The sequence below is a fragment of the Aricia agestis genome, chromosome 16 (assembly GCF_905147365.1).
Source record: "Aricia agestis chromosome 16, ilAriAges1.1, whole genome shotgun sequence".
Classification (NCBI taxonomy): Eukaryota; Metazoa; Arthropoda; class Insecta; order Lepidoptera; family Lycaenidae; genus Aricia; species Aricia agestis.
Window position 1 is genome coordinate 2,256,983 of NC_056421.1, and position 11,109 is coordinate 2,268,091.

At 35.1% G+C, this 11,109-nt stretch overlaps 1 protein-coding gene across 1 annotated transcript; it reads left to right on the top strand.

The window, feature by feature from the left end:
• Window positions 1-1,148: 1,148 nt before the first annotated feature.
• Window positions 1,149-8,036, top strand: LOC121734807. The gene is made up of 4 exons (XM_042125424.1): window positions 1,149-1,362; window positions 3,740-3,883; window positions 5,659-5,794; window positions 7,479-8,036. The coding sequence occupies exons 1-4, from the start codon at window positions 1,282-1,284 to the stop codon at window positions 7,580-7,582; spliced, it is 465 nt and encodes a 154-aa protein (XP_041981358.1). The 5' UTR covers window positions 1,149-1,281; the 3' UTR covers window positions 7,583-8,036.
• Window positions 8,037-11,109: the final 3,073 nt, after the last annotated feature.

The following is an 11,109-nucleotide window of genomic DNA, read 5'->3' on the forward strand; positions in this document are numbered from 1 at the left end:
GAGGTACTTGCGGCTACTTTTAACAAGGCAACCCAACATTGATCCATTCTATACGTTCTAAAGATTATTTTAAAATATATTTGATCGAAAAAAACGATTAATGCAGGATTTTACGGTCGGATCTTAGGATATACAGGCTTACCTAACCTTTGAATCGTCAGTGCTTTATCTTAATCTGACAGATCCGACGACATTTCAATATTCAAAAAAAAATTTTTTTTACCCACCACCTGAGAAATCTGATTTCTATACCATGATAACTAGACACATGTCGGAAGCCTATGCAAGCTTAATCTGACACGCTCGAGCTACTCCTGAAATCCCCTCTTCCCCTCCCCAACTATTAATCATGCTGTCATGTGTTTTATCGAATACCGATTACCGAGCAAAGCTCGGTCAAATAGCTAGTAAGTATATCCTTAATATGTGCTCTAAATATGGAATAATGTTTTTCGTTTTTTTTTATTTTGTTAAGATGTACCTAAAGGTCGCGACCAGCTGTCAAAAATTTTAAAAAGCTTTGAAGGACAGCTTAAATTATGGTTTCATTAGTGTTTAAGGTGTTTATTCACATCAGAGGTGCAAGTACTACTTGTACAAACAATCGCTCCAAAGAAAAGCTCCACAATCACAGCCAACCATAACCAAAAGCAATATTTGCTTTTATTGGTAAAAGATGATAGAAAAAAGTACCCTAATACTAACAAGTCAACCCTTGTATCTTAAAAATAAATGACTCAATATCTGCATAATATCTTAATTCATGATAACAGCAAAAATTTAGGAACATTTCTTATGTCCTTTCTATAAAAATAAAAAAAAAATCTAACAAATACAGATTTTGAGTTTTCAAACCTTGGTCGCGACTCCTAAATATTATTCTAAAAATATAAAAAAATATAAAAAAATTACGTAGTGCCCCGCGAAATTAAAGAATATTTTTTTTTCTTAGGAATAAGGACCTATAACCTTAACTATATCTATTGTTTTATTCGTGATTTTTAGCAAACTTAATATGAGTATCTCACAATGATATTGGAGGTGAGGTAAAAATTAAAAACTAAATATTATGAGCGAGCGAACTGCAAATCTCTCCGCTCCATGTATGAAACTCGTGAACAAGCGACCGATCGCTCTTGTAGGGGGGGGCAACCCGTACCTTGGCAGTCACTTGACGCCTAGTTTATCCAGTCTGTCACTAGTCAGGAGAAAGGACGCTAGTCAGAAGAGAGAACAAGTCAGGAGAGAGAACAGTCAGGAGGGAGAAGTCAGCCAGGAGTCATGAAGTGTCCCGTGGTTACGAAGTGTTGCTTCTGCGTGCCGCTGCGGAAAGGAGTGCTGATTTTTGGTTACATCAACCTGGTAAGGTGCATCTTAAATTTTCGTCGTACCAGTCCAAAAAATTCTAAGATCCTTGGCATATATAACCAACCCTTACGTTAGCTTGTACAGAAATAGTCGAGGTTTAGGCGAATTCTGAAAATGACACTAATTTAAAATAAGAATAATTATTTAATACTTTTTAGAACGTTACCGCATAGACTTATAATAATATATACGCGTTACCGAATAGAATAAGTATCTCTATTTGGATGGAAGTCGGGTTAAATTTTTTTGTGAAGTATCAAAAAAGTCCCTAGTTTTTAAATACTTTTCATTCTAAAAACTATTACATAAAAATACTAGATTACAGGGTGTAACAAAACTAAGTGATAATACTTTAGGGTGTGTAATGTGTATGTGTCCTTTACACTACCCTGTTACGACAAAACAATGCAACCCGGGTTACATAGTTTTGTAATAATATTATAGTCTAAATTTATCTACTTGATATTGTTAGCCTTCTATTGATTGAACCCAAAAAATTGAGGAAAAGTTTTTAACAGAAATATTCCATGAATCATTTTAAACCCAAAATGTGGATAAATATTTCTGCAAAACACTGTAAGCCACTCGGCTTACAGCGTTTTGCAAAAATATTAAATATTGCAGCGTTTTGTACACATAGTAGGATAACAATCGCCTAAGTTGGAGCTTATTTTTATTTTTGCAAAACGCTGCAAGCTGAGTTTACTATTTACGCTAATATTTTATACTGGCACATGTTTTATAGTATTTTATGATAATTTATTAAATAAAATAATGTTCTAATGGAAATTTGGAAAGTAATCAGCCATAGCTCATAATATAGAAACCATGTACCTATCTACACTGGATAAAATTGTGTAACGAGCTTAAGTTAAAAAAAAATTAACTAATTTTTTGAAAGTTGACGTAGTACATAGAGTTCACTGTAAAAGTAGCAGCGCTGGAAGAAAATTTTTTTTCTTCCATGCATTTTTATTTAAATCCGCATCGAAAAAAAATTTGTCAACCCTAGTACTTACTAGCGCGAGCGCAATGACCTTGATCACCGAGCCTAGCCACAGTTGGTACTACTAATATATTATATTCTGTGGCCACAGTGGAAATGCGAAAGTATAGAAAAACTGTGGAGATTAACTGAAGGTACCGCGGGGCTAAAATGGTCGCTTTGGAGAATCATATAATTATTCATAATATGATTAATTTTTAAACTCCACTTTGCGTGCAATTCATAATATAGTGATTCACTTAGATTAATCACTGGTCCCGCGAGCGGCGCTCGCGCGCGGCGACCAGTCATTAATCGAAGCGAATCACTATATGAATTGCACGCAAAGTGAAGTTTAAAAATGAATCATATTATGATTCAATATATGATTCTCCAAAGCGACCATCTTAGCCCCGCGCGGCTAGCCGCGACCGACAAAAAATCAAATATAATGCCTCTTTAAGACATATACTATAGTCCTAAAATTTCAAATAAAATCCTACTTTATGACATAGACTATAGTGTATGTCATAAAGTAGGATTTGAAGGATTTTTGTCGGTCTCGGAAAGCCGCGGTAAAGATCGGAACGGCCCCTCCAGTTTTTCTCCACAGAGTTTCTATACTTTCGCTTTTCTATTTTCTACTGTGACCTAGGCTAGGGTCGCTACTCGCTGGTGATCAAAGCCGTTGGAAGTTAGGGATCATAACGATTTCTCATCTAAAATAATGTAAAAGTAATAGATTTTACATTTTGTACTCAAAATAATATTTTTTTATTATTAAATAATACACGATTAATCCAAAAATCAAAATCAAAATTGTTTTATTTCTGAATAAATTTAAAATAAATGTTTTCAGAAAGTCCTACATGATGCCTACCACCGGTTCGGGAACTAACCCGGCGAGAAGAACCGGCGTAAGAAACTCGCATGTGGCCCACTTTTTTACCAAAAAAAGTGAAAAAGAAAAAAACCAAAACAATAATGTAAAAAAGAACATTAAAATAAAATCGAATAAACTTAGGGCCGCGCTACACCGGAATGGCAATCTTATTTTCGTTAATAAATTACGTTTTTCTCCAAAATTAAGTTGCGTACAAAATATGTTTAGTACTGCTTTTTGGATACACCTTAACCTAAGAATTACCAGTAGTTAATTATTATCACTTAGTTTTGTTACATTCTGTATAAAATATATCAGTGGTATCGAAATTTTAATAGCTCACACGATGTACGTTTCTTCTAGATCTTAAATGTCTGAATCTTGGTTCTTAAAATTTCAAACCTACCTACCCAGACCTCTAGAACAACGGTAGCATCTTCCGTGCAAGACTGTAAGGTGGACTTATACTGTGTTAGTATTTTTAGGATGTTATTGGCTTTCAGATAATCTCCATGATAGGCCTCCCCACCCTGATCTTCTCGGCGGTGGAAGGGAAGAAGGGAGGCAAGGTCCACCACAACTTGACCATCGCTTTCACAGCACTGGACGTCGTCATGACTAGCATTCTGTTGTTTGGTGTACACAAGGTAGGAGCTGAAGCTAAGCTTTCTAGTATTTGATTTATGAAAGTGTTTGAGGCTGGAGAGATGTTATGAATAATAAAAAAACTAAGGAACCTTATTAATCGTAGTTCGTAGATCAAAACTATAATTCCGGTTATAGACAGAGTTGTTATACCAACTTTTATCTATTCTGTGGTTAAACGTCGATTTTTTTAATTTGCCACCTTTTTTCTAGTCTCATCTTTCGCTGGCCAGACTCTAGCTTAAGAGGATATACCAGGGGCTAGAGAAATGAAAAAAAAGTACGTGTAATATCTATAGCTGTCTCCCTTACCTCAAGCCTATACCGCAGAACGCGATAGAGACCACTGAGGAAATTCAACGATTCGTTGTCCCCTGATTCCTTCTCCAAAACTTAACCGATTTGAGTAATTTTTTTCATTAAAGATTAAAGAAAGGCTTGAGCTGTGTTCCTATGTTTTGTTTTTTTTTGTAAAATCTAGCCAAATCTGTTTTCTGGATGTTTGAACACAGCGGAAAATCTGGCCATTCTTTTGGGTTTTTGAACGTTCATATCTTATTTAATAATTAAATTATGAAAAAAAAGAAAACATAGGGACATTGTATTAGTGGCCGTAGATATTCAGGGAAAAAATTATAACTCTACTAGCATTATCCAGGGAGGAAACAGGGGACAACGTTTGTATGGAAAAAAGGGCGGTGTGGACTCCTCTTAAGATCTAGAATAGCACAAAAAATACTACGATGCGCTTCTTATAATGTATAATATTTACGTCGGCTGAGCTGCTGCCCACAGAAATTTATGCAAAAACTGCAATTTTAACGGCATACATTGTATTTAACGCGGCGCGCGGCGACAAACTAATTTCATTTAGGTTGGGTTGCACCAACTAACTTTAACTATAACTTAACTACAATGCAAAATGTCATATCTTTGGTTAAAGTTAAAAATGGACGCCATCAAGACGCCATATTTAACCATAACCATAGGGCTCGACAAGGTTTTAAATGCACGAGGCGAAAGAAGGAACTAACGCTGTCATCATACAAAAACGCCATTTTTGACAGTTCTCCTTTACCAGGCCCCGCCCACGTTCATTTATAACCTTGTTGGACCAGCTGTCATCTGTCAATTTCTCCGTTCAAAGTTAGGGTTAAAGTTAAAATTTAAGGTAAATTTTGCCTTAACTATAACTTTAACCTTAACTTTAACTTTAACCACGCCTCTGGTGCAACCCAACCGTTATAGAGTTATTTATACTAAAACCCCATACTTATCTGGATGATATTGTGATTTCGATTCTGTTGTGTCGTTATAATACCATTTTGTATCGTAGTGCTTTATTTGTAAAGAATAGTTATGAAGTGAAGTAAATAAGTCCGGTACTATGGCAACGACCAAAGGTAGCAATAGCATAGATAAAGTAAAGTATATGTCAGATTCATAATCTGAACTTCAGATTATGAATCGAAATCACGATATTCTTCAGATTCTAATGTAGGTATTTGAAATGGAAACTTATAGTGTTTTTTTATAGTGTTTTATATGTCTTTTGCACATACTTACCCATGAAATAACATATAATTGCGGCAAAATATATACAAAGCACAAAATATACACAGAGCAGTGAACACGCCTTTCTGTATGTGCAATTAAAATCCGACATTATATCACGAATCTTTTTTTCTTTAATGTACAGAGGGCAACTTTTACTTAAAGCGGCAAAATATAATTAAAAATGCAACCAAAAATTTACACTTTCTGCATGCTTTTGCAGAATAAGAAGAATATACTAAAAGTATACTTCTACACGGGGCTGGTTTTCTATACTCTGCCGCTCTTCATAGATGTCATCTTCTTCGAAGCCAACACAGCTTTGAAGAATTTCGCAGTCGCACACTTCTTGGCTTTGGGTAAGTCATTTTCATGTAAGTTTTGCTGCATTTTCCGTAAGCCTAGCCCATTGACATAATATGTAAAGAAAATATATGACAGAAACAGCAAACATAACAAGTGTCAAGTATACTTTCTTTTTAAATCCAAAAAAGACAGTAATCAAAGCACAGTATTAATTGTTGTAAGTTTGAGAAGTGTCTACATTTAATGCCTACAAGTTTTTTCATAACAGTAAGTTAGAGTCCAACTGATTGCGGTGCAAATTGCCGTAGGCGTAAGGAACCTAACTGTTCGATGATTAAATAAAATAAAAAATGTTTTATTTCTGAGTAGATTTTAAGAAAATACTTTCAGAATGTTAATATTAGCTACGGTGCCTACCACCGGTTCGGGAACTATCCCGGCGAGAAGAACCGGCGTAAGAAACTCGCACGGGGCCCACTTTTTTTACCAAAAAAAAGTGAGGTAAAAAAATTAATCTTTTAAAATAACATTTACAATGCTGTAACTTAAAATTATACAATGTCAACATATAATGACAACATAGCGTACAGCACCTCCCTCCTCCCACACTGCCTATGCGTACACTCGCATACAAGAACTTGCAAACACCACCACCACACAAGCAATAATGTTGGCAAATCCGTGCAAGGCCCCTCACCACCATGCAGGTTGAAAACCTCGAAGCGCGTTTCGCCCCAACACCGGAGCATCCTCAGGATGTGGACTCTACGAACAACGTCCGTCAAGTCAAGACTTAACGCGCGTCGAGGTTTTCAACCTGCATGGTGGTGAGGGGCCTTGCACGGATTTGCCAACATTATTGCTTGTGTGGTGGTGGTGTTTGCAGGTTCTTGCATGCGAGTGTACGCATAGGCAGTGTGGGAGGAGGGAGGTGCTGTACGCATGCCTATGCGTACACTCACTCATTTACTTAAAGGTGGAAGTTGTTTTCGCGGAATATTGCTAAAAATAATAACAAACTAAATTTAAAATTTTAAACTATGGATTTCCGCAAAGTAACGCCTGATTCCATTAACTATAGTATTGATTATATTATCATACGTATTATGAAATAATAATCTAACATCCCATTTTAAAGTTTTCATCTTATATAAAGCACTAACTGTTATATTAATACTTATCCTATATCCTGTATAATACAAACTTTCTACATTGCATTAGCAAGAGACCAAAGCAAAGGACTTATTACCCATGCTTGACGTCTACTTTGCATTTTGAACAGCTTTGCGATTGCGAAGCTATTTAGAATGCAAAATAGACGCATGCATGCATGCATGTATGGATAATGCAATATGGAGAGCCTATAGGGACATTCACTTATCTACGGGTATACATTCTAGTCATATTATCATAGTTCTAGTACACGGGTGACACGGGTCGCCAAATGGCGCATCCGGACCGCCAACCAGTTGTGTACGGACCACGGAACACATCAGTGATTGTGGAACGTAAATTAATGAAAATTAGAAAAAGGGTTGGCGAAAGAAGGCGGAGAATAAATTTTATTATTTCCGTAATAAAAATATTTAGTAACAAAGGTTTTGTTACTAAATATTTTTTTCTAGAAAATGTGTTGACCGCGAAGAATATTTTATTTCTCAAGATGGACCCCTGTCCTAGTCCATCACTCCTTACTTTTGTAAACCCTTAAAAGACCTTAACCTTTTTCTCTTTCAGGTTTAAACTACTATCTGCTCTTCCTTGTATACCAACTGATATACACAGCTGAGGAGCCGGCAGCTGGGATGCAGTTCACACACCAAACCCCTAACACCAACTAATATAATGTTTAGATGTAAGCTTATAATGCACGTAATAATACCTGGCTTTAGGCCACTTGCATTCGATACGAAGTTAGTTTATGAGATCTGTTGAGTCTGCGCCGCACTGTATACATTCTACATGGCCGCGCCATGCCGACTGTATGTGCACCGCAGACTCGATCACACAAAAAGTGTGCCGTCTGCGATCTCCCTAACAATTTATGGTATTTAAGGCATCGCATGCACCATATTGTCACATAGTGTAAAATCTCACACGTTTGATTTATTGACATTACCGAAGGTAACTTGTCTGATGAACGGAGAGCGACAATATAGCATCGCAAATAGCACAACCGCTGTATAAATAATTTTCGCGGCAGGATCTCTACAGTGGTTACCTATCCTAAACGTGGATGTCAGAAAATAATGCTATGTTTATACTTCATTTTATTTTATTTATAATTATAGGGAAGATGCGATATTTTTATTTTTGTGTTTATTTTAAAGAACTCCATGTGGAATACACCACAAGTATATTAAAAAAATTAAAACACTTGAATTTACTGCAAAAAATGCGGTTTAAAATTGTCAATTTAAATTTTGGCGCCAAAACGGATCTATAGTATGTATGACGTCACTACTGTTTTATTAATAACTAGCGGCCCGCCCCGGCTTCGCACGGGTGGACATTGATTTTTAAATATTTTTTTTTCAATCTTTATTTCTTAGTCAATCTTTATGTTAAGCAGAACATAAAAATGGTTTTACACTATTTAGCCTGTAACTTCGGGCGAGCACACCCGCGCGGCGTGCCTTTACGACGCCCAATTCGCAACGTGCAGCAGAAATCGTAATATTTTAATTTCGCCATAACATTAAAACCAAACGTCCAATTTTAATCATTCAAAGACCAAACATTATCTACATTAACTGTACTTAGTAATGAAATAATTTATTTTGATAAGAATTAATGCCATGAGTAAAGTATCCTATGTCCAGTGGCGTAACTATAGGGCTGGCAAAATGCCACGGGCCTCCGGCCCAAAAGGGCAACATTTTTTAAGTACATATTGTTTTATTATTAACGTGACGATTTTTACTGATAGAGCCCCATCAATTTGCCACGGGCCCCGGATCTTATAGTTACGCCACTGCCTATGTCCTTTTTCGGAACTCTTAAGGATATTATGGAGTTATCCATGCAAATTTCAGCAAAATCTGTTCAGCAGTTTAGGCGTTAAGAGGTAACAGACAGACACACTTTCGCACTTATAATATTATTAGTAAATTAGTAATATCAGTAATTAGTATATTAGTATGATAATAGTATAAATGCAAAAGTGAATATTGAAGGAATAAGTATTGTTTTGAAATATTGAACCGACAATAATTTTATTTGTTATTTTTTATTATATCGTTTTTTAAATTACAATATATTATTATACATAATGAAACAATGATATTAAAAATAACTTGCACGTGATATTTTCGAAATATTAATGCGAGATTTAGATTTAAGCATGATTAATAATCGGCATGTTGATTTCGATACGTTTCCCAATTCCGTCTCAGAAACGAATAAAACGTTAATTCACGATTCGAAGATTGAGAATTTTTGCACCCTACAACACAACAGTACCTCGTACCGCCCGCCCATATTTTCCTATTTCAGAGCATTTTTTAACGTTTTCAACGTGTTTTCATTAAAATTACTAGTAAACCGTATTTCACAGCTGATCGCACTCTGACGGACACGTGTTGCCTGAATCTGCCACTCGCCGCGCCACTAGAGATATCCAAGAGCCCTATACTGGTTAAATTTCTCGACCAGCCTCTTCTTTCTAGACTTTTAACTTTTAATATGAATATTAATGTGCCTTTATTATTTTAAGGTTTTAGTTTGTACTACATAATAGTTATATATGGGAAACCTGTTATTGGCTTTATTGTTTGTTAAACGCTCTATGTATTTTTTTTTAAGTATGTAAGCTGTTGGTTTTCATAATAAATAAATAAATAAATATTACTACTACACTATTAAAGCATATTTTTGTATGTCATTTTGCAAGGTTCCACTCATGACGTGTTTAATGTTTTTACCTATTTAATATTTATTAAAATAGCTTTAACATTATATGCAGCGAAGATTTTGACATACTTAAACTAGATATAATTATTATTGGTAAACTATTAAGTTAAGTAATGCCTTTCAGTGCGGTCTAACAACCCTAAAATGTTATATATACTTACGAGTATAATTAAAAACCATGCACCAAAACGTCCTAGTAGGCTATAGCTTGTACTAATGATATTATGTATTCTGTGACTATAGTTCTGTAGTACACACAGTTTAAGGCCATCCCCTGAGCAAACGACCTTGACCATACATTTGCCGCGTTGCCGAGATCGCACCGAAATCCTATTTTTTTAAATATCTTAGTTCCAAATTGACCTGAAAAAAAAATCAAACGGCGAATATGTACTATGTATATGTAGTAATAGATAGGTATGTAGAATATGAAATTGTCGGTCTATTGGCGTGTGTTTCAAATAAACGTTTTTTTTAAATACTAGGGAGATGTATGCTTGAATTTAAATAAATTTGTATTACTTTGGTAGCTGATATCATAGGTATAAAAAACAAAATTAATAACAGAGAAAGGAATGTTCAAATGCTGAAGATTATTGCTGTATTTTTAATATAATTTTGTAGCTTTCAAATTATGAGTTAATAAGACTCTAAAAACGGTAAATTACGGCATCTCCGTAGGGGGAGCGTCTTAAGCTGTATAGACAGAATGTAATACCAAACGCGCCATACAATTGTACGATGCAACAGAGTTCCCACGATGTTGCAACTTGCAACTCTACCCATTTCAAGGAGTGGTCTGTGTTAGCCATATTTTAGTGTGATATTTCTACAGTTATAGTACAAGGAATAGCATGACTGAATAGCATAGATGTGTCTATAAATAATATTACTTTCACTCATGTACTATTGTAATTGTTTATATATTATGAAATTAAGAAACGAATAATACATAATATTATGTTACATTATAAGTACTTAGTTAAGAAATTACAATCCAAAATATTTGTTAAATACTATTTTATAAGCAACCACCTGTACAAGGTGCTGAGTTTGTATATTGTATACTATACTTGGATGCTAATAAAGTCTTTGAATTTTTGAACCTCATGTACCAATTTCCGGAAATAAATGATTCTGATTCTGAAATAGAGGGTGTTTAATTGTTTACATATTGTGAAGATGAAGTGGGTAACTAACATTTTACAAAATAAGGGCAATTACTCATTTTTAGGGTTCCGTACCCAAAGGGTAAAAGGGACCCTATTACTGAGACTTCCTGTCTGTCTGTCTCCAGGCATTTAATAACCGCTATAGCTAGACTTCTGAAATTCTCACAGATTATGTATTTCTGTTGCAGCTATAACAACAAATTCTAAAAACAAAATACAATTAATATTATTAAAGGGGGGCTTCCATACAGCAAACGTAATTTTTTTGACCTTTTTGGCTCGTA

What these genes read in the sequence shown, in the direction of transcription:
- LOC121734807 (XM_042125424.1), top strand. Translation starts at nt 1,282, where the DNA reads ATGAAGTGTCCCGTGGTTACGAAGTGTTGCTTCTGCGTGCCGCTGCGG. An exon ending in TTTTTGGTTACATCAACCTG is followed by an intron (nt 1,363 to 3,739) that starts GTAAGGTGCATC and finishes ATTGGCTTTCAG; the next exon opens with ATAATCTCCATGATAGGCCT. An exon ending in TGTTGTTTGGTGTACACAAG is followed by an intron (nt 3,884 to 5,658) that starts GTAGGAGCTGAA and finishes ATGCTTTTGCAG; the next exon opens with AATAAGAAGAATATACTAAA.